Source organism: Mustela lutreola, chromosome 18, assembly GCF_030435805.1.
Source record: "Mustela lutreola isolate mMusLut2 chromosome 18, mMusLut2.pri, whole genome shotgun sequence".
Classification (NCBI taxonomy): Eukaryota; Metazoa; Chordata; class Mammalia; order Carnivora; family Mustelidae; genus Mustela; species Mustela lutreola.
Window position 1 is genome coordinate 35,130,417 of NC_081307.1, and position 24,677 is coordinate 35,155,093.

Consider the following 24,677-nt stretch of genomic DNA (forward strand, 5'->3'; position numbering starts at 1 on the left):
ATTCCTGTAACTTCTGTCCCGTCTTAAAATTCTAAGTTATATAAATCAACAAAATATTTGAAAACACAATTTTTAGCATTACTTGTGAAACTGTCCAGAGGTAGTAACATGTGTACACAAACTGACTAGTCTTTCTAAAGAGTTATTAATGAAGTCTGACCAGAAAGTCTGATATCTTTTTAGAACGTGTGATGAAAAGACTGTGTGAATGTCATCTTGCCCATGCCATTACCAGTGTGTAAACACAGACAAATATTTTTCCACTCTAAGCCTCAATATTAGCACCTGCTGTTCTCACCTCGGAAGATATGTGAGTTACTCTTAAAGCACTAGGCAGGGCGTCTGCGTGGCCCAGTGCGTTACACGGCAGGTCCTGATCCCAGGGTCCTGGGACTGAGCCTGGCATAGGGCACTACAGTCGGCGGGGACTCGGCTTCTCCCTCTCCCTAGACCTTTGCCTCCCCTTCCTCCTGCTCCTGCTTTCTCTTTCTCATATCAATCAATAAAACATTTAAAAAAAAAAGGCACTACGCAACAAATGTGAAGTTCCTACTTCCTTATTTTAATTTCAACATGGAAATAGCTTTTATTTGTCAGGTTTGTAAAAACAAGCGCAGCTCATTTAAAAAAATAATTCACAAAATACAAAGTATATAAAGAAGTTAAATCCCCCCAAATCTCACAACCCACTGATGACTGTGCATACTTATCATTTCACAGGTATCTTTCCTGGTATCACACACTCACTCACACACACTTCCACACATCTGCTCACACTGGAGCTCACACACACACACACACACACACACACCTGGTATATTTGCACTATCACAATACTTAGTAAGTATCCCGTTGTTGAATGAATAAGGCCACTCAGCTACTGGGCACACATCAAGGGTCATATAAGTGTAACAAAACATGGTTATTTTCAGAGTTAAAGATAAGAAAATGTTTTATTCTATCTTACATTTTTCTTAAAAGAACTGTACATATCTCCTTGAATATGCTATAAATAACATAAGTACATACACAGTTGTTTTCAAAATGAAAATCGCACAGCACGTGCGTATTTCATATTCTGCCTTTTCCTGACTGCTTTACAGCCATCTACCAGCGCCAATAAAAACAGAACTTCATGACCTTTTTAATGGATTAAAAGCACTGAACTACAAAAATGTGCTGTACTTTATATAAACCATCTTCAGATTATGGAGTATTTTTGTTGTTTTTATATAAAATCATGGTACATAAGTTCCTACGTTCTATAAAGGAATAATTCTTTAAACCACTTTAGAGTAATGCATGGGAATTTCATTATATTTCATTAACTCTTTTATGGATCCTAAGTTGCCTATTTTTAAAAAGTCAGCTTACATGTCCCTTATGATGCAGAGCGGCATGATTGGGAAGGCCTTGGGACGCGGACGGAGGCAGAGAGGCTGAACCTGACATTCACCCTCCGCCTTCCACTGAGGGCAGTTCCTTCCCTTCTCTGAGCTCCCTTTCTTCGTGGAATAGGAACAATATCCCTGGGTTTTCAGGGCATCATGAGAATTGAGTAAAACACAAAGGCATGTGAAACTGTCCCAAGCATACAGCAGAAGTTCAAGAAATGTCACCTACCGTTACCATTTTTGTTCTATTTATAAAAGGGTTGGAAAGGGATATGTTTGTTTCCCTGCCTGAAATCTGTATGTGCCCGAACCTAGAGTTAGTTAAATCACAGCACTGCGTTCCGACTGGAGAATGGACTGCCCTGACCTTACCTTCTCACGAAGATCGTTCAGCTCTTCAGTGCAGCCTGGGTAGAAGGCGCAGAGTTTGACCAGCTGCAGCTCGTTGTCAGGAGTCATCAGCAGCAGATCGGCCGCCAGATTCCTACGCACGCAACAAAAGGGTAAACTTCAATGGAGGGAAAAAAAAAATCTAAAAATAACATTTAGAACTATTTCCAAGGAAGAAAATTCTACCGCCTCCCTCGATTTTCTACTTATATAAACAGCACCAATTTCCTACCTAATTATGGTAGTCTTCTAAATGTGGATGACAGAAAATGAAGAGCATGAAGGATAAATGGATTATGACATTTCTGTAGTTTTTTTTTTTAATCTAAGTGAATCTTTATATATTCATAATTAACTTTGTTATTACAGGACAATTCTCTAACCAAGCTAAGTAGAATTAGATACGTTAGATATGTTCTTTGGAGTGAATTACACGGCAAATTTTGTCAAAGCTAATTCTCATCAGCTTTGGTGATGCTAGTCAACCACGGCTCCCTAAAACCAATAGAACACCTAGATGTTTTAAGTTTAGAATTTGGGGTATTCCGCAACTCTCCTAAACTTTAGGTGGAAATCAAAGATAGAAATGCAATTTTTGGATTTACTTTTTAAAGATTCAATAAATGGAATAAATCACTTAAAAAATAAGGTACTTTAAACTGTTGTATGGACTTAACAGCTTTACATTAAAAATATTTTGTATAATATCTTCTTAAAAATCACTAGGTAAAGAGTTTTTGGTTGCATACATCATAACTGAGAAAACACTATTTTTTAAGGGTTCGAGATGTTATCATTCCATTTTCAAGAAACTGATATTTGACACATTCAGCAGAACCTGAGAATAGACAATATTTCAAATGTGAATTTCTGAAGGTCAGACTTCTGAGAGTAAACTCCTCCTTAACCTTCCTTGTGATGCCTTCAGTCAAATGTACACTGGTCATTTATATGAATCAATCATTTTTAAAACATTAAGAGATGTTTAATTGAGAACACTGTGAGGTTGGAACAGGAATAGATAACTTGTGTGTGTCAAATATTCTACCATCACGGAGCAGGTAAACCTTTGGGTATTTTTACAAGTCTCAAATTAGGGTAATTCATCTGTTCTTGCTAAAAGGTTTAAATGACTCTGTTTTCTGATACCAACATTTAATAGCAGTATTCAATTATGTCCATGAGGATAGGGAAATTACCATTTGCTTTTATAGGGCATAAAATAGCTGTGCTAGGGGCACCTGGGTGGCTCAGTGGGTTAAAGCCTCCGCCTTCGGCTCAGGTCATGATCCCAGGGTCATTGCGCTTTCTGCTCAGCAGAGAGCCTGCTTCCTCCTCCCCCTCTGCCTGCTTCAATGCCTACTTGTGATCTCTATCTGTAAAAAAATAAAAATCTAAAAAAAAAAATAGCTGTGCTAAACTTCTATTCAAACTTTTATGAACATTTAAGTCTGACTTTCTCACAGTAGAATTATATAGACATACACTGAAATTTACAGCTATGCAAGTTAATTTTATTCACTCTTTAGTGTAATTTACCGTTTATTGAAAATTCAGGACACGAATTGGGGAAAATGTATATATTTGTAATAATACAGAGCTACCTAATAACCTAAAATCTGAAATTTTGCTGCCAGAACAAGCGTTTTTCACTTGCTTAGTTATTAACTATCATTTAGTACTATAGAAAGTCACAGTTTATTTATTACACAAGTTTTGAGTATAAAATCAGGAGTGATTTTTGTATCTGGGCTAAAGGAACTGTTCTTATTACTTTGTAGCTAGGTTTTACATGCTATAAATTCTATGAAAGAACTAGCATTCTGTGAAACAATGAAGCAAGAAGAGGTAATGATCATTTCTTAATAGAGAGTTCATATTCTAAAACTTCAATATTTTAGAATTTAATATTCTAAAATAAGATAGGAGTTCTTTAATTAAATGTTTTTATAAAACAAGATAATACCTGTATCCAACAGATGGAAAGCTAGAAAGAAAATGATTTTAAATATGAATACCATGGATAATATGCGACGAGAACCAGGAAGAAGGAAACTTTTACCAGTAAATGCAAAAGAGGCAAAGCACCCTTGGTTCACAAAATTATGAACATTCTCTTGAAATTACGCAGCTATCCATTTTTACTTAAATTTCTGGAGCTCTATGAATACCATGAGGATTACAGATTCCCCCTAGAAATAAACCTGATTGGTACCACATAGTTCAGAATTTGAACTTTAATCTAGTTTCGTGTGCATGTGTCTATTCTATGGATAAATAAAGGAAACTTCGTGAGGCAGTTATAAGGAAATGGAAGTTTGTTTTGTAGTAAAAGCAACTAAGACATATAGTCAGTTGAAAGATTCTTTAGACCTCACTTAAATTTAATTGCCCTTTTTTTTTTTTGGCTATTTTTTACCCTCATCTAAAAAAAAAAAATAATAACTAATCACATTTTATTGAGATTAGATGATGACTTTTAGCCTGGAGTCAGTCACCTTTGTGACTAAATAGCCTGAGTTAAACCTCATGCTTTGGGATGGGTCCAAGGCAAGTCGCAATAAGTATGTCACTGACTGCTACCCACAGGGAAAACAGGGCACTCGCAAAGGATGGTGGGAAGTTTAAGGCCGATGGTGGGGGAGGGAGCTCTTATACGTGTAAGATTTGGTAAAAATTATAAAATCCCTGAGATTCCTGATTCACTATGAAGCCCCAAGATCCAGAAAGAAGAGGAAAATGGGAAGTGCTGCTCTTCTGCTGACAGCTGCCACAGCCTGGATGCCTGTGTTGCCCCCTGAATTCCTATGCTGAACCTAATACCCAATAGAATGGTATTTAGAAGTGGGGTCTTTGGGAGGTAATTAGGTCCTGGGAGCTGAGCCCTCATGAATGGGATTAGTGCCCTTATAAACAAGCTGGCCCCTTCCACAAGTGAGCACAGCAAGAAGTTGGCCAATGATGACCCAGGAAGTCAGCTCTCATCAGACACCCGATCTGCCAGCATCTTGATTTTAGGCTTTGCAGCCTCCAGAACTATGAGAAATAAGTTTCTGCTGTTATAAGCCACCCAGCCCATGACATTTCGTTGCAGCTGTCTGAACTAAGACAGTAGCTAAGTGCAAACTTTGCAGCCAGTTTATGTAACCTTGAACCTTGGCTTTAGCGGTGATGGAGACCTGGGGCGAATCAGTATCGACTGCAAAGTATCTAGTGGGTCATTCCACGTAAAGTGCTTCAAACAGTGCTTGGCCCACAGTAAGCAGCGCAGAAGGATCAGCCGGCCATCCTTATGATTACTATTTCTGTCCTCTGTAGGTGCCAGCAGTGGGGTCTGTCTAGGTCCGTCGTACAAGCGGCACGTGTGTGCACGGGGCACATGGCAGGAAGAGGTTCAAGACCTGAGAAGCAAGTTTATTTGGAAACTCCTTGGGTTTCCATGTACTTTGGGGAAAGAGAAGATAAAAGTCTACAGTTGCCTTTACTCAACCACCGTTTTCTGACTGTCAGCATCGTGTATTTCCTGGGTGGCTCAGTGAGGAAGGACCGCCTGCCCTGAGATCAGGGCACTGTGGCAGGGAGCGAGGACTGCTGGGGCAGGGCCCTTCCGGGGTCGATGCCTTGGTGCGCTGCCCACGTCTGGGGGCACAGCCTGTTCCAAGTCTCCGGCTAAACACCCTGTTACTCTCCATTAGAAAAGTGACTTTATTTTCCACACCTTAAACTAAGACACAAGATCTGACACGAATGAGTGTAGATATGCAGAATTTAAAATGTGGGAATGTGTGGTCCTGATTATCTTAAGAAGGGCACATTTGTTCTCACAATGTTTTGTGTGCTGGAAAGATCGTGGAGGTGCACCTGCCCCGAGTCCGAATTGGTCACGGAAGATTTCCTTCTATAACGAGGGTAGTTCCCACTGTCACTTCGCTGTCATGGCCCGGTTTCCTCCCATAGTCTCAGCTAGTAATTTAGAAAAAGGAGATGCCGTGCTCTCCCAATACACACCAAATGCAACTAACTTACAGTATTTAAAAAACGTATCCCATTACTGTAGAATCTTTTTTTGAATTTGGAAATTCTTACCATGTGGGAATCATCATGCATTTTCTTGCCAACAACTCCAGGGCGTAGTGGGTGCCAGGGGCCGCGGCCTCCCCCAGCGTGGTGCCCACACACACGGCCAGTTCCAGCTCATTCCCGCGGATCAGGTATGCCATAGCACGCTTGCTCAATGACAAAATAATTGCTTCAGTTTCATAGACGTGGCATTGGCTCATCATTCCCCGCCAAGCTCATAAAGTAGATAAAGCAGTATTAACATATAATCAATCATTCTTACAAAGGATTGAATCTCATATACCTATGAAGTACAAATGCAATTTGCAGGTGGAAAAGCCCATGATAAAGGGTCAGAGAGGAAATTTTTTTAAGGTCAGAATTTAAGTTTAAAACCCTCAGTATTGGTCGCCTGGGTGTCTGGGTTGGTTAAGCAACTGCCTTCGGCTCAGGTCACGATCCTGGAGTCCTAGGATCAAGCCCTGCATCGGGCTCCCAGCTCCACGGGAGTCTGCTTCTCCTTCGGACTTTCCCCCCTCTCATGCTCTCTCTCATTCTCAAATAAATAAATAAAATCTTTAAAAAAAAAAAACCTTAGTATTATTTTTGTAATTAATAACTGTCTCTCTGCCATATCCTCCACGTCTTTCAATCTATCACAAAACACTGTGAATTCTTAAAAGCTTTTTCAGTAGTGTGCAATGATTATCAATTACCCCTTAATACACTATACCTAAGGAAATACGCAAAATAGAACCCATCTTTACTTCACATTCTTCTTATTAGATTAGTGGGTCAAACAGAAAATACCTTAAAAACAGAATATACCAAAGAATACTTAAAAGTAAGTGCTTTCCAAGGTCAGGTATGCTGAGTCCCAGTCCAGATTCTTCCATTTACCACACTATTGTTCCTCACATAAGATGAAACACTTAAAGTAAGGTGGTTATAAACATGTGTCTTGTGATAAAAATAAATAAATTGGGGGAAAAAAAAAAAGATCACATAGTCTCTAGAGTTCATGTGTGCTTATAAGGCCTGGGAGCTCAGGCTTGGAAAGCACGCACAGTCAGATCTCACACAGAAGGTGCTGCATTTTTTCCACTCCAACACCATACCACATCTTAAGAGCTTCTCATCCACAGACAGCACAGTGAAAAATGTACCTCGGTGTTATCTACAGCTAGCTGGCAGCATGCGGCTAGCACGGCCCGCCCGTCCCGAAAATACCACTCCGCTAGTTCTTCACTGACTTTGTGCAGGAGTCTAGAAGAGATAAAAGCATATATTCTCCATAAACTCAAGGATTCCACCACAGAATGGACTAACGCCTTTTAACAACAAGCTGATTAAAGGATCAAATTGGATTTAATTTGATATCTTTGATTAGAGGATAAAGTCTGATTTTTGGTAAAAAAAAAAAAAAAAAAATCAGGAAAGCAGGCGGGGCAGACAAACCACCCTGCCAAATGTCAGAAGAAAAGCTTAACTTTCAGAATTCACCATCCTACACTGAGTCATTTATAACTCAGCTATAGGGACAGTAAGCTTAGAAGTGAACGGAAACTTTCAAAATTTAGTAGTGACACCAAGTACAGGCGGTGTATTTTTGAGCTTAGTAATGGCAGAGAACAGCAGCAGAGCACCAGGAAGGAGTTCGCTGGTCACAACACTATTTGTTTAACATTTTATGACTCTTTTTTTTATTTGATAAATGTCCTTAAAGTTTAAATATCCAATTTTCTAGAGCAATGAAAGGAGCCAATAGATGTGGCATGGGAAAGTAGATGATTAGATTTTACAAAGGTCAAAAGGCTGAGGAATTCTAATCTCCAATTCTTTTAAAAGCATATATGGATGGATTTCTTCTTTAAAAGGAGCATAAGTTTTATTCCCAACACTAACTCTGGGGTCCTGGGATTATGAACAATGAACAGTTATCCACACTGACTTTACAGTGAAACATTAATAAATAGCACACATGTATTTTCACAGCCCCTCCTTCCCTAAACAGGTCTGATCAGTTCTTAAGTATTTAAGTACTTAGGTGCTTTATTTGGGATCTCTCTACTGAATGTGTTTTCCTTCTCTGGAAGGAAATTTCATAGGCTGTGTCCCTCTGCCTGACCTTGCCCTGTTCTCCACGGGAGGAGCTGAGACAGAGTGTGACTGTGGTGAGAAACGAGGTGACCCCGCCAAGCCTTCTGTATGCAGAGAAATATGAACTTCATGGTTCTTAAAACCTCCTACAGGGAAGCCAACCATGAAAATATTGACCCCATACAAGGGATGAAATGCTCACTCATTAAAGTCCTCCTTGTAGATATCATCGGAAGATGAAGATCCTTTTGGTGTAGAAACATGTAAGGTCTGCATGTTTCCCTCACAAGCAGCCTAGAATTTAATGAAATCTTTCATTAATTTTTAGCTAATTCTTTTAGTTGACCAATTTCAAAATTTTTTTTTCAGAATATTATTTTGATCAAAGTACAGTTGACCCTTGAACAACATGTGTTTGAACTGCATGGGTCCACTTCATGCAGATTTTTTTTCAGTAAATATAGTACATCACTGTAAATGTATTTCCTCTTCCTTATGATTTTCTTAATAACATTTCTTTCCTCTAGCTGGAGGAATCATAATACAGCATGCAATACATATACAAAACATATGTTAGTCAACTACATTATCGGTAAGATTCTGGTCAACAGGAGGCTATCAGCAGGTAAGTTTTGGGAGAGTCAAAAGGTGTATGTGGATTTATGACTAGGTGGAGGTTCAGTACGCCTTACCTCTGTGTTGTTCAAGGATCAACTACTTACTCAAATCATGTTTGTAATTTATACAATTTGAAGATACCCTTAGAATTTGGGAAAAAAACAAAACGGGAACTCCCTTTGTATCAACAAGTACACGGTTACTAGAAAAATCTGCTCAAGCACACCTGACATTCATCAGCATACGGAAGTTCAGATGTCAGGGATACTGGTAGGTCTAAACTACACTCGATGTAATCGGATTGTGTGAGAATGATGTGGGCAGAGCCGGCTGGGAGGTGGGCGGAGGCCAAGCCATCCACGAGACCGGATCACATGATGGCAAGTGCAGCCGGTCAACACAGGTCAACACAGCCTTCCTTCCACGCGCCCACCCACCAGGGAATGGAGCCTGTGCGGCTGTACCTGTGCAACAAGCAAAGCTTCTTTAAGCTGACCTCTTGACATAAAAAAGTCGACTAATTTTTTCACATCACCAATGGCGATGCAGTATGGAATGACCTCATTCTTGTCTTCCTGGATTAACTGATCCGCTCTCCTAATAAAATAAGAACGATTTCTTTTATAATATGCTAATTTCAAGTTTCTAGTTTGGACAGAGATTTTCTGAAATATCTAAAACATCCAAATATTCAAAATATGTGGTAGATTTCATAAAGCCCTTTTGTATATCACTTTTCTAAAAGCCTCAAATTTTATAATCAAATCAGATATGGAAGACAAAAGTTTTCTGGAATAATAAATACTACAGATACTTGCTTTCTCTTAGAACACTACATATTTTCATATTTTTAAGTGTACTGAACATTTTGGTCTTTAAATGAATGTAGCTTATCTATTACAATGAGCAGTATGTTTCTGAAAGTTAGTTGCCAACTAGGTATGTGAGCTGGGATATCTGCTTTCACCTGCATTACTTCAGGTGAAGTAACGGTTACTTCTACTTCATCACAGATAGTAGAATGTTAAACATTTTACTGAGCACAACCGTGAATGGAGAGCTTCTAAATATAAGTAGTTTAAAATTATTTAAAAAGATAATATAAAAGTATAAATATTGGTAATACAGAAAATATTATGAGTACCCCAAGCAAGGTAGTTAAGAAAAAATAATGCTCCTGACATATGAGGGGAAGATCAGGATCCTGATCTTGGACATGATAAAGGGTTTCCTTATTATGCCTGACTCTGTCTCTCTGTATCCTGTATGTGTTTCTCTTTTCCTAAGTCCCAGGTAGTTTTCCAATGACCAAACAAATTAATTCAACTCTTACAGTTTCATTAAAAACTAATCTGGTCTATTTAACTTATGATGGCATTTGCATTAAACTACATTTCAACTGCTAATTTTTGGATAGGTGTAGCAGACTTTTTGTTGTTGTTGTTAACAGTCTTCCATTCATAGGGTCTCTGGCATTCTCCCCAACAACTACGTTTTTAACCACCTGACCCTGATTTCCTTGTTAGAGGAATAATATCCCCTTCCTAGGGACCGGGGCTGAGATATTGCCACTCAGTCTCTCTGAACGGCTGGATTTATACAACACAAACTTGGGCGTTGTGGGGAGACCACTTTCTGGTCAACATGTGAATTAAGGAGCAGAGAATATCAGGTGTTGGTTTCCCAAAATAAATGAAATAGTTTTTGCTGAGGTTGAAACAAAATGGTTTTGTGAAATAATCATTGCTAACTTGGCTTTATTAAGGTTTCTGTGGGAGGAAACAACATTCATAATTATGCAGTGAGGATGCAGGAACTGAGAATTATTGGGGATTCTTAGGACATAAGAGGAGGGGGAGCCTCTCTTAAGGAGAGCCTACAATATGAGGGCTGGAGCCAGCATGCTGATGAACTCACCATCGGGAAAGCGGGTGCTAGCGCACAGTCTATGTTCCTATGACAAGTAAGTTTGTTAATCCTTTTGCATTTCATGCTTAGCCTCTGACAGATTTTTATTTGTACATGTGAACTGCAGTTGAATTTACTTCTAAATCATGTGCCATGAAAGAAAAATCAAAACTTTTTAATGCCAGGAGGAAGAAAATCACTCATTAAATAGTACTCTACGGGCTTAGAGCAGTGACTGGCACCAAGTGAGGACTAACTAAATAAACATTCACTGAATTAATAGAATAGAATAGAACAGAAAGCAGTCTTATGTTGTGAATTGAAACGTGTCTGCCCAAAAGATATGCTGAAGTACGAAACCATGATATCTACAAATGGAAATTTATTTGGAATTACGGTCTTAGCCAATGTAGTCAGTTAAGATGGAGCTGTACCGGTTTAAGGGAGACCAAAAATCTAAAATGACTAGTATCCTCAAAGAAAGGGAGACAGAGACACAGGGAATAATGCCCTGAGAACACAAAGCTAGTGTTGGAGTGATGCACCCATGAGTCAGCAGCTGCCAAGGATCGCCAGTAACCCCCGCAGGCTGGGGAGAAGCATGGAACTGAGTCTTTGTCAGAACCTTCAGTAGGAACCAATCCTTCCGGCAACCTGACGATGGACCTCTAGCCTCCAGGGCTGTGAGAGCCTAAACACCTGTTGTTCTATGCCAACCAGTTCATGGTGCTTGGTTGTAGCAGCCACGAGAGATGAATACATCTCTGCAACAGTCTTGTCATCAGTACCTCCTTTATATTCATGGAGGGGACATGGCAGGGATTAGTGTCCAGAGAGAAGTTCTGAGTTATAACTCTATAAAAGTTATTTATAGAGTAAGTATTCTGTGAACTTCTGGTAACTGTCAGAAAATCTTACCACTTATTTTTCAATAGCAATATATTCGCCAGTAAGTATGTTTACTGATCTGTCAATTCTGCCACTGACGGGAAAATCTGCCTTCCACTGTTTTTTCAGAGGTCAGGTCAAATACAAGAACACCAAAATGACTTGTAACTGATTCATTTAATTCACTGTATAGTAGACATAAAATTCAGCTATTTTTAAAGACAACATAATAGTAAAAATTCTCAAATGTTACTATCATATTTATATACTGCTTCCACTTTAACATATTTCAAAACATGTATCTGGACACAGACTCTTGGCTTACCTCTGCATTAACTTCTTCCAGTATTTCACAGATACCCCTGGAGCGACGGACAAGGCTTTGTCCCACTAGAACAGAAAAAAAGAACAAAAACATGTTGTCTATTTTAAATTTTATGTATTTATTTATTTGAGAGCGAGAGCTGGGGGAGGGGCAGAGGAAGAAGCGGACCCCCCACTGCGCAGGGAGCCCAGGACTCTGGGATCCTGACCTCAGTGGAAGGCAGAGGCTTAACTGACTGAGCCCTCCAGGTACCCTGATTGTGCTTTTAATGGACTTTTTTTTTTTTTTTTTAAAAATGAACTCACATTTATAATATGAGTTTTTAGTGTTTTTAGAGTGTTTGGATTTCCAAGAATATTTTTGTATTCTACCTGATGCATTTCACAGAGTATAAATATTACCACATTTTAAAATAAAGTAAGATATATAAATTGTATTATTTAGCAGGGGGAATCCCAAACCTAGAGAGCAGGGGGCAAAGTGTGGGAAGGAGAAGAGCAGTAACTAAAGTATACAGTTTGAAAAATATACTAATTCATCTTCTGACACAACCCCAGAGTAATTTGTTTTATGGTAGTCTATAGCCTATGTTCAAAATAATACATGCTGAAATTTTTACTAGTGTCACTTCTCCTTAACAAGTAAGACATTTATTTCTATTTTTATTCTTTCCTTGTTTATTTATAAACTTTATTTCTTGTCACTTCTTCCTTTATAGTTGATAATACTGATCTTCATATTTTAAAAATCAGAGGTTATTAAATATGATCATTGTTCAGTTAAGACAAGTGGACAATTATATGGAAATATAGATTTCACTGAACTCAAGTCTAGAAGGGAAATAAAGGGAAAGTATTCTGAAATATCAAAACATGAATCCAAGTTTCATTTTAATTAAGATTCTCCTAAACAGTAGAATTCTACTAAATTAAGGCTAGAAAATTGGTAATTAGCCTCAAAATAATAGGTTAAATTTTAAATAGGAAATTTTTTTAAAGTTTTTATTTAAATTTCAGTTAACATAGAGTATAATATAAGTTCTGGGTGTACAAAATAGGTAATTTTTAATACTACATTATTTAAGTCATATTACCTTTTTTTTAAAAAAAAGTAATCTAAAATATGCTTTGAGGGAAAATTTGCCTTTGTTGGAATAGAGGCAAATGGAAGACAGAAGTTAAAATATAGGTTAAATTAACTTTGAAATCATCAAGATTTTTCTATAAAAACATGTCTTATAGGTGAAAAGATTGAATATTTTCCTAACCTCACAGTATTAACCTCAGAGAAACAGAAACTATGGAAGCAGGTGACCATGAACAATTATAAGGACACTCCCATTTTTTAAGGATTGTAAGCGCAGTGTTTTGGATCATTAAGAACATTAATTCTTAAGCTCCAGAAGTAGGTATTTTATTAAAGTATCTAATTAAATTTGAATTAAATATAGTTTAAATATATATATATATATATATATTTATCTCCATATATAAAACTAAGAAAGATGAAGAATTAGTATCTGTCAAAATTTATGTTTTTTTGTCTTTGACTTTTGATAGATATTCTAATACAGCTTTGTTAAAAGGGTAACTTTTAAGACAAATCTTAATTTCTTCAGAAGTAAATTTTTTTAAAAAGATTTTATTCATTTATTTGACAGAAAGAGACAGTGAGAGACAGAACACAAGCAGGGCGGGTGGGAGAGGGAGAAGCAAGCTTCCCGAAGAGCAGGGAGCCCGACACGGGGCTCAATCCTAGGACCTGAGATCATGGCTCGATCCTAGGATCTGAGATAATGACACTAAGCCAAAGACAGAGCTCTACCAACTGAGCCACCCCAGTGCCCCAGAAGTAAAATTTTTATATTGCTCCTAAACACTTCATAGTTTACAATACCTTAAAAAAATTTTTTTTTCATTTCTTTAAAGTAAGAGAGAGAGAACACATACCCAAGTACAATGGGGATGGGTGAGGCAGAGGAAGAGGGAGAGAGAGAATCTTAAGCAGGCTTCACACCCAGCACAGAGCCAGACTCCGGGGATTGATCTCATGACCCTGAGATCATGACCTGAGCCAAAAATCAAGAGTCACTGCTTAACTGACTGAGCCACCCAGGTGCCCCCTCCTTTTCAATAGCATTTTTAAATGACAATTTTTGTCTTAGGTCAAGCAGTAATTCATTATTTGTCTCTAGTGTGTGGATGGGGTCATAAAAAGGTGAGTTAAATTTAATTTTGATATATTTTAATGTATTGCTTAGTTTTATTTTACATTATTTATTAGTACACTTAATAGCATGCTTTGTAATTATAAAATTAACTAACTTAGAGCTTTTCAAAATGATCAACTATGAAATAAGTCCGTGCCATTCTCATTTTCTTTTTTTGGGAGGGTGGGAGAATTGTTCTTGAACTACAGTGGCCATGCAGAAAAATGAAAACCTTCATAAATTTCACAAAATTTCATAAAATTCACAAACTGCATACACTCAGGTAACCAGCACCCGGATCAAGATATTTGCAAATGACACTTACAAACAAAGGGCTGATATCCAAGATCTATAAAGAACTCCTCAAACTCAACACACACAAAACAGATAATCATGTCAAAAAATGGGTGGAAGACATGAACAGACACTTCTTCAAAGACGACATACAAATGGCTAACAGACACATGAAAAGATGTTCATCATCACCAGCCATTAGGGAGATTCAAATCAAAACCACACTGAGACACCACCTTACACCAGTTAGAATGGCCAAAATTAACAAGACAGTGTAGTGAAAAGAAGGGCCATATGTACCCCAACATTCATAGCAGCAATGGCCACAATCGCAAAACTGTGGAAAGAACCAAGATGCCTTTCAATGGACAAATGGATAAGGAAGATGTGGTTCATACATACCATGCAGTATTATGCCTCTATCAGAAAGGATAAATGCCCAACTTTTGTATCAACATGGGCAGGACTGGAAGAGATTATGCAGAGTGAAAGAAGTCAAGCAGAGAGAGTCAATTATCTTATGGTTTCACTTACTTGTGAAGCATAAGGAATAATACGGAGGACATGGGAGATGGAAAGAAGGGAGTTGGGGGAAATCGGAGGGGGAGACAAAACATGAGAGACTGTGGACCCTGAGAAACACACTGAAGGTTTTGGATGGGAGGGTGGGTGGGAGGTTGGGTAAGCCTGATGGTGGGTATTAAGGAAGGCACATGTTGCATGGATCACTGGATGTGGTGCATAAACAATGAATTCTGGAACACTGAAAAGAAATTTTAAAAAAATAAAAGAAAATAAAAAAAAGAAACAGAAGCTCCTTCTCCCTTTTGTTCTATTTTATTTGCCATCTACTTTTCAAAAGAACCACTATCTTGAATTTTAATAGGATAGATACATCTTAATCTTTTTGAAAATTGTGTTTTGTTGAATCAGTCCTCAATACAATCAAGATGTGCCCTAGAAACATCTTTCACTAGGCAATCCTCAATGAAAACCCTCTTCTGGCCAAAGCAGGGTCTCGTTATGACAAACAGTGTTAGCAAGGGGCAAGGGAAGTCCACTGTGTGTAACTCAGCCAATGGGGATATTTACGGGGTATCAAAGATCCTACCCAACGGCAGTGGTTCTCAACCTTCAGCATGCATGTGAATAATGTGGAGGGCTCATAAAAGCACAAATCACTGGGCCACATCCCCAGAGTTTCTGATTCTGGAGGTTTGGGGTGGGACCTGCTTGTCTAACATGTTCCCATGTAATGCTTATGTTAATCTGGGGGATCTCACTCTGAGAAGTATCTCTCGGATATACATCTGACATCAAACTGGCAGAGAAGCAGACAGATCTGGAAAAAGAGAAGCTTAATATTTAGCATTTCACCAATACTTAGAATACTCTGTTAAACTCACTGATTTTAGCACTTTACCTCTCCAAGTTCAACCATCAGTTCACAGTATCTCTGAATTTGTCCTAATCTCAAATGTATGTCAGCAGCTTCCTTCAGCCTTTCCTCTTTAGTGGGGACCCCAATGCCACCACCAAATTTAGACATCTTGACTGTTGTCAATTCTTGGGCTTCAGACTGGTTAAAAAGAAAATAAAATTTTCTAAATTTAATTATCAAGAGCTGGTGATAACAGATGATCATAAAAGCATTGCAGGAGCATGTACTTTAAAAACATGTAGCACTGGAAACTAAATATTTTTAAAAATCAGTGCTTTTTCTCTATAAAATATGATACCTCTCCTACTGTAATATTTTGGTGTGGGTATGGGATAAAAAAGTGGATGTGTCTGGTGTGGGCAGGGAGAGGCTAAATCCTACGGTCCCTTAAAACTCACCACGTGTTTTGGTTATACAGAAATGCAGGGCCCAAAAGGTCGTGAGTGATAATGTAATCACTGGAAAAAATACACAAATATCTGGAATAAAAATTAAAAATGACAGGCTCACTGTAACTGGCTCCTATACTGGCAAGAGGTAAGAGCTGCCGTCTTTTAGTGGAGCTGTGACTACAGAAAGTCCTCCTTTAGGAAAATAACTGTTTCGTCTGACCTTCAAATCCCCATCTCTGGCCCAGTTCTCATACTCTAATGGTTAAGTTAACCATGCTATTTCCTTACAAATATAAGACCCATTTCCACTTTCTGGTCCCTGCACTGGTTTGTTGGTACTGGTTATCACTCCACGCATAAGGTAACTGATAATTTTGTAATGAAATTCATTAGGAGCTCTAATATGGCCAGTTTTAATAAAACTTATCCCAGAATACAGTCTATTGGGCCTCTGAGACTAAGGTTAGAGTGGTCCGTATGTCAGGGTCATCTGGTAGTAGGTAAAGCATTTCAAGGAGTACCAAGTGACCTTTGAAGAAATTCATAAGATTCAACCTATAAACCATGGCTGCCTCAATCTGGTCTCAAATAATTCAGACTCTCATGACTGATTTTTACATTTATCTCTCCTCAGTGTTCACTTACTGTAGTCTACTAACTCTAATTTTATACATTTTTCAAAATAATTTTTGTATTTCAACAATGAAAAGGCAAAACTAATTTCTGCTTGAGGACATGATCCTTGCATACTTTACTTACCATTCGGAACTTAATCAGATGTTTCAAATGCATTATTCCTTTACAGTAGTTCTGAGGAAGCAGGCTATCGTCCTGTCCTCTGATCACAGCCACTAAATTCCACAAATTGTCACTGCCACCTGGAGGCTGAAAGGTTGATACAGAATAACCAAAGAGAAAATAATGCACTCGAAACCCCAAAGAATTTAGCATCTTTAAAAATAAGAGGCAGGGGGCTCCTGGGTGGCTCAGTGGTTAAAGCCTCTGCCTTCAGCTCAGGTCATGATCCCAGGGTCCTGGGATCAAGCCCCACATTGGGCTCTCTGCTCAGCAGGGAGCCTGCTTCCTCCTCTCTCTCTGCCTGCCTCTCTGCCTACTTGTGATCTGTCAAATAAATAAAAATCTTAAAAAAAAAAAAAAAAAAAGAGGCAGGCATATATCCAAGTTAGAAAACTGACAAAATAGTAATATATCTCATTTATCGTTCCTGGTTTCCATTTGCTTTTTTATTCTGAACCAACTACGTTCAGAGGAACCGCTGAGTTGGGACGGTAAGTGTAAATATGTGATAACGACAATAGTTGTAATGACTCATTCTGATTACAGGAAAAATGTTCACGCTTAGCTCCTATGATACTCACTGATAAACATTCTGAAAACCATCTTAGTTTTTTTGCTCGAGGATTACCAGTTAGTTTCTCTATTTCGTGTTTAATATCTCTTGACACTTTACCACACAGTAGAGGAGGACTGCCTTGTTCTATAGCATGATCTAAAGAACAGATAATTCAGTGAGAAAGGACTGCTTTTAAGATAGTATTTAAAAATAAAATCTAATACATGCATATTTTCAATACCGGTGTTCCCGATAATTTCTTCCCAAGATCTGTCTGCCAGAATATTTATTAGTAAAGGAGTGATTAAAGGTGTTAATGACCAAAGTCTCACTGTAGAATCACGGGAGCAAGAGGCCATAGTGAAGGGGCGGCTGGGATGACATGTTAAACCTGATGGGAAAAAGAAACCCATTTTAACAAAAAGTAAACACTGAAAAATATTATTTATTTATGTGTACCTCATAAAACTTCTACAGAATTGAAGTTATATAGAAGTGTTTTGAAACAGCATTTCTATTTTGGCTGAAATGATACAAGAATATATTATTTAGCATATTCTCTAAGTATGAATACAAAATTGAGTAATGATTAGCTAACGGTCCTGGTGAAAATGCTGAAATTCCATTTCAGCTGGTTCAGCAGCTAGCACACTGTCAGCAATGGCGTCACGGTGATCTGTGAGGAAATGGAGGATGGATGGAAGTTCTAATATAAGAAGAAAGAGAACTGGGACCTTCCAGTTTAGAACAACCAGAAACACAATTCTTTTCCACACTCAGCCCCTCTGCCTCAACTGAAAGGCCACTGAGGTAAAGTTTACGGACACAAGTGGCTAGAGTGGGGTGACTTTCTCTAAGGAACCATATTTGCCTTCCTAATTCACCACTTATGCCCATCAAGGTTTGGGCCTATAAATGAAAATGACATGCAAAAGACAAGAACTCCGGTTTCTATACCCAGATTAATTGTTTTTACAGACTTACTATTACATTAAAAAGCAAAACATTGTCCTAAATATCCAAGAGTAGAGATACAGGAACGGCTAGATAAGTTACACCTACTTTCTCACTGATTTCCTGTGTTACAACTTCCTTCTGCAGTGATGGTAAAGGAAGGAAAAAAATCCAAGCCATTATGTGTGTGCATGTGTGTGCGTGCACATGGAAACATAAATAACTCCTCATGACATTTTGGATTATCTTCTGTGTATTCTGATATTCCAATAATGAACAAGTACAGTTTTAATAAGAAAAAGGTTATTATAAAAGGAAACAGTGAAGGTTTCTTTAAAAACATTGTATTTCTCAGAAATCATAAACTTCATTAATAAAGCAAAATTTAAAAGTGCATGAAAACACTTTACCATATACATCTGCACCATGATCATAAACAGTATCCAAACAGGTTCCTTCTCGGGTGTCCCATACTTTTATAGTGTAGTCCCAGCTGCCAGAGATGAGGAGATACGGAATCTCGGTGTTCCACATTAATCCCCTCACAGGCGCAGTGTGGCCACTAAGAATGTTTATGCAAGCATCTTGAGTATAATCCCAGATTCGAACAGAACTGAAAACAGAATATCATGTATTATAATACATGTTCTAATTTGTCTAAAGTATTGGCACATGCTTAGAGGAGCACAATTATTTCTCAGTAAATTTAAAAAGCATTTTAAGTTTCAAAGTATGTTATAATTCTTTTATTTATAGCAGAAGAAAATAAACAAATAAGTAGGCTATATTTTTCCCCCTACTTTAACTGGTCCTTTACTAATGATCCTACATCTACCATTTCACAGTTTATAGACCTAAAAAATTTCTTTCTTAAAGTAAAATATTCAGATAAAGCCAAAAAATATTACTAATAATATGGGTACAATAATTTAACAACACTCACATTATTTGTAAATCATAAAAATATAACATGTACATTGGGTATTATTTGAAAAATCAATTCATCTCTATGCCCTTATCAAAGAGTAAATCATTCCTTCATGTTTTGGTCAATAAAGTAAGTTGGTTAGTTGGTGTGGAATCACTAAAATCAAGTACAAAATTTAACTGTATTCATAATATTACTTGAATCTACCAACTGTACAAAATACAGTGGTACTGAAAAAAATCTGAACTCAAAAATCAATTTAAGACCTCCAAATTCCAATAACAATTGGATAATTGGATAATTCATAATAATTTTTAGTTACAGATTTATATCAACCTGACCGTGCCAAAATATTAATTCTCCAAAGATTATATGACACTATAAAGGAGACACATCACATATGTATTTTTCATTTCTTTAAGGCATATTTATTTCTGCTTTCTATAAAGACTTCCTTCTTTTTCCCTTTATCCTGGTACCTGTGTCTAGGCATAGCACAACCTAATTTTGTGCTAAATCCTTATGCTAGCACTGAATTGGTTTGGGTTGATACCATGTTTTCATAAGTAAGCTAATGTTAAAGTGAGGTGAATCAAAATACTTTAATTTATCATAAGGGACACTCATTAGAACAGGTGCTCTTGCTTTGTGACGTAATTTAGATTAGGCAAACATCAGACTAATATCATAATTATATTTTGTACCCCTGGGGCAAATAATACATTATATGTTAAAAAACAATTAATAATAAAAAAAATTTTAAAACATAGAAAAAGCTTTATACATCCCACTGTACGTAAGCATTATTTAAAGGTGCTAGATAGCTTATTACCTGTATAGCCATATAAAGGGACCCATAACTACAATTACAGAAGACTTCCAAGTTTCACTAGCATAATTAAGTAAAATAATCTTATTGCTATCTTTCTCACAAATACTTCTTAGACAATGGTTGAAAATTACACTTTTTAAAAATGTAGCAGTAGCATTCAGACACTGAGGTCTGTGTTAAGAGACGAACAATCTCTAAGTCAACTCATTCGCTGGGACATGATAACCTTACTGTAAGCAACATCTCCAGTGATAACCCACAGAACTCTCACAATTGATTTGCTTAGGAAATCTGGATGGATGCCAAAGTTTTAAGATGAAAAGAGTCAATTATTCAATATTAAACTTGTGTTTACTGTACACTATGATTTCTATCTGCATAAAGTAAGATTTTTCTTACCTAAATTTATCTCATATTCAAATAGGGACCAAACTGTACTATGAAAATCTATCCTGTTTGAATATAAAATAGAGACAAAATTTCAGTAACTTTTTCACAAAGCCAGGAAAAAATGTTAAATCACTCTCATTTCTAAATAAATTCTCTTCATGCTAAAAATACATGATCATCTTCTTGTTTTCCATTCTTAATGAAAACAGAGTACAGCTGTTTTCCATATTAACTATCAGGACACTACTAAAAATAAACTCTTCTCTATATTTTACAGAGATTTGTTCGTTTCAGATTTTTCGCTTTCCGAAATGATTCTTCCAAAATTTTTGTTTCTGTTAACTATGTTGCTAATAAGATAGAAATAAGCATCCATAATAAGCAAAACAAGTAAGGAAATAGAAATCACGAGCATGATAGCATAAGCATGGCAAAATTTAATTTACTATGGTTAAATGCAATTAGGTAATTGTTAACGGCTTATACATCCTGGTTATATGCACATGTTTAAAACATTTCCACCCATAAGCTGGATCATGTATAAGTATATACATTTCTAGAAGATTATAAGCTTATGAGTTTAAGGACTAAAAAATTAGAATCCAAAAATACATACCCATCATCAGAACCACTACAAAGAATTCCCTCACTCAGAGGAGACCATTTAACATGGAACACTTTTGCAGTATGTCCACTAAATACTTTTAGTGGTTGATCAGAGCTGGTGGCCACATAATAAACACGAACATTTTTATCTTCACAGCCAGTGGCTATCATGTCTCTGAAACACCATCAATGGCACATTAAAACATGAAAAAATATTGATATTATTTGTTACCAATAACAGAAAATCACAGTCCTAGTTTCCCAATTGTCTCTGGTGGCTGCACCAGCTTGAGATGCTTTGACTCTTCTCTTCCAACTAGGGATTCTCTGTAAGTAAAATACGTGGATATGATCTTTCAGTGACCTTTGTTTGTTATTCTCAAGAGAATGAGAGTAACTAAGCAACCATTTATATCTATTGACATCCTAGCTGAAATACTTGGAACACTATTCCAAATGGAGTCAGGAGGTCTAAGGCAGACCCATAGAAATTATGCCCGAACAGTCTCCCTGAGGAACATTAACAATCATACAAACAGCCCCCATACTCTATACAGAAGTTACACATTTTGGACCCAACTGTTACCATGATCTTCCGCAAACTTCAAACTGTTGATTTTTGTCACGTGGGTTATTATACTTGCATTTATTTAAGCCCATATGTATAAATACACCAGTTTGCAAACTGGCATGCCAATCTATAAATGTGCTAAAACCTATAAATTTTACATCTGCCTAAGTCCCACTGATAAATGGGCCAGTCTCTACATGTGGGAAAATACACTTTACATAATAAAAATATTTACATGTATACATGAGAATGTTTTGTTTATGTGTATATGGACACATGAATATAATATTTTAAAAATTAAATAATAAACATTCAAGGAATATACATATAGAAAGATATCCAAATTATAAATTCAGAAATATCTTATGAATAAACTTTTATACGTTCAAGGTATTTTTCACTTATCACTGAAGGGACAATGTAAAATATGGATACTGCTATTAGAACATTTTAAAAAGGTTTTTAAGAATAAAACTGAAATTTATTAGGTATACTTGGTAGTAAGCATAAACGTTAATCAACAAAACATTGCATTAATGTCTAATTTTTATTTCAACTGGTCAAATACTTATTAACCAATAAACAGAAATAAAAATGTGGAACTGTTCTATTGATCAGACACAAGATAATTCTATCCATTTGTTTATTGACGAAATATTTTTTAAACATCTACTTTGCTCTAGGCACAGTGAGGGTTAGCAGCACAGTGTTTTCTAAGAATATACTGCTAACAATAGATAACACAGTTGCTGATCTCACAGAGCTCATATTGTAGAGGACAAGACAGCCAATTTCCAACTAAAATTTAATTATGTTTTTAATTTATTTTTTATTAACATATAATGTATTATTTGCCCCAGGGGTACAGGTCTGTGCAACCACTTTGACCTCAGCCCCAGCAACTTCTTCCTAGACACACCACCAAAGGCAAGGGAAGCAAGGGCAAAAATGAACTATTGGGACTTCATCAAGATCAAAAGCTTTTGCACAGCAAAGGAAACAGTTAACAAAACCAAAAGACAACTGAAAGAATGAGAGAAGATAATTGCAAATGACATATCAGATAAAGGGCTAGTATCCAAAATCTATAAAGAACTTGTCAAACTCAACACCCAAAGAACAAATAATCCAATCAAGAAATGGGCAGAAGACATGACAGACATTTCTGCAAAGCAGACATCCAAATGGCCAACAGACACATGAAAAAGTACTTAACATCACTAGGTATCAGGGAAATACAAATCAAAACCACAGTGAGATACCACCAGACACCAGTTAGAATGGCTAAAATTAATAAGTCAAGAAACAACAGGTGTCGGTGAGGATGTGGAGAAAGGGGAACCCTCCTACACTGTTGGTGGGAATGCAAGTTGGTGCAGCTACTCTGGAAAACAGCATGGATGTTCCTCAAAAGGTTGAAAATAGAGCTACCTTACAACCCAGGAATTGCACTACTGGGTATCTACCCTAAAGATACTAATGTAGTGATCCGAAGGGACATGTGCACCTTAAAGTTTATAGCAGCAATGTCCACAATAACCAAACAGTGGAAGGAGCCTTGATGTCCATCAACAGATGAATGGATAAAGAAGATGTGGTATATATATATACAATGGAATACTATGCAGCAATAAAAAGAAATGAAATTTTGCCATTAGCAATGACGTAGATGGAACTAGAGGGTATTATCCTAAGTGAAATAAGTCAATCAGAGGGAGACATTTGTCATATGATCTCTCTGATGTAAGGAATTTGAAAGGCAGGGTGGGGGATCCTGGGGGCTAGGGAGGGAAAAAAATCAAACAAGATGGGATCGGGAGGGAGACAATAAGAGACCCTTAATCTCATGAAACAGACAGAAGGTTGCTGGGGGGTGGGAGGGTAGGGTTAGGGTGGCTGGGTGGTGGACATTGGGGAGGGCATGTACTATGGTGAGTGCTGTGAAATGTGTAACAAATCAACGAAAGTAGGAGCTGGTTCTTTGAAAGAAGTAATTATGGTTTTTAAAATTATATGTGTATATATATGTATATGTATATGTATATATATTACTCATATGGCTAATAGTTCTGTGTCAAGTAATTCCTAGTTGATTTTGTTCATCATGGTAAGTGTGCTCTTCACTATGCATCCCCTTATTTCCCCCATCTCTTCACCCGCTTCCTTTCTGGAAACCATCAGACTGTTTTCTACAGTTAGGAGTCTGCTTCTTGGTTTGCCTCTTTCTCTTTTTGTTTTCCTTTGCTCATTTGTTTTCTTTCTCATATTCCACAGATCAGTGAAATCATATGGTTTTTGTCTTTCTCTGACTTAGTTTGCTTAGCGTTATACTGTTTAGCTCCATCCATGTTGTTGCAAAGGGCAAGATTCCATTCTTTCTCACAGCTGAATAGTATTCCATCATGTATTTCTACATATATTCACCACATCTTCATTATCTATTCATTTTAACATTTGCTCTTCCAACCCACTGAGCACGGAATGCCTTTCCATTTCTTTGTGTTCAGTTTCTTTCATCAGTTGTTTTATCGTTTTCGGAGTACAGGCCTTTCACTCTTTAGTTAAGTTTATTCCTAGATGTTTTAATTGGTTTTGGTGCAATTATAACCAGGATTGTTTTCTTAATTTCACTTTCTGAGGCTTCATTATTAGTGTATAGAAATGCAACAGATTTCTGTACATTGATTTTATATTCTATAAATGAATTCATTTATCAGTTCTAGTGGTTTTCTGCTGGAGTCTTTAAGGTTTCCTAAACCATCTGCATATAGTGAAAGTTTTACTTCTTCCTTGCCCATATGGATGCCTTTTATTTCATTATGTTGTCTGACTGCTGTAGCTAGGACTTCCAGTAATATGGTAACTAAGAGTGGTGAGAGTGGACATTCTTGTCTTATTCCTGACCTTGGGAGGAAAGCTCTATGCTTTCTGAGTAGGATAGTGATAGGATAGTGACTGTGGGGTTTTCAGATGAGGACTTTATTATGTTGAGATATGTTCCCTGTAGGCCCACTTTGCAGAGGG

At 37.2% G+C, this 24,677-nt stretch overlaps 1 protein-coding gene across 6 annotated transcripts in view; it reads right to left on the bottom strand.

Annotated features, from left to right (window-relative positions):
• The window catches only part of WDR17 (WD repeat domain 17), a 102,921-nt gene that overhangs the window by 9,890 nt on the left and 68,354 nt on the right, over positions 1-24,677 (bottom strand). For 5 of the 6 annotated variants that reach the window (XR_009349651.1, XM_059156103.1, XM_059156105.1 and 2 more), the window contains 13 exons: positions 21,093-21,257; positions 18,737-18,939; positions 17,614-17,763; positions 17,398-17,528; positions 16,778-16,903; positions 15,609-15,764; positions 11,683-11,747; positions 9,026-9,158; positions 8,146-8,237; positions 7,010-7,109; positions 5,871-6,010; positions 3,751-3,771; positions 1,767-1,878 (listed from right to left, as the gene is read on the bottom strand). Coding sequence is in view for 5 of the 6 variants with exons in the window: in XM_059156103.1 (XP_059012086.1) it covers positions 1,767-1,878; positions 3,751-3,771; positions 5,871-6,010; positions 7,010-7,109; positions 8,146-8,237; positions 9,026-9,158; positions 11,683-11,747; positions 15,609-15,764; positions 16,778-16,903; positions 17,398-17,528; positions 17,614-17,763; positions 18,737-18,939; positions 21,093-21,257 (1,594 nt within the window). In the remaining variant the exon portion in view is untranslated. The remainder of the gene's footprint in view (positions 1-1,766; positions 1,879-3,750; positions 3,772-5,870; positions 6,011-7,009; positions 7,110-8,145; positions 8,238-9,025; positions 9,159-11,682; positions 11,748-15,608; positions 15,765-16,777; positions 16,904-17,397; positions 17,529-17,613; positions 17,764-18,736; positions 18,940-21,092; positions 21,258-24,677) is intronic. The other variant, XM_059156102.1, reaches the window with a different exon arrangement.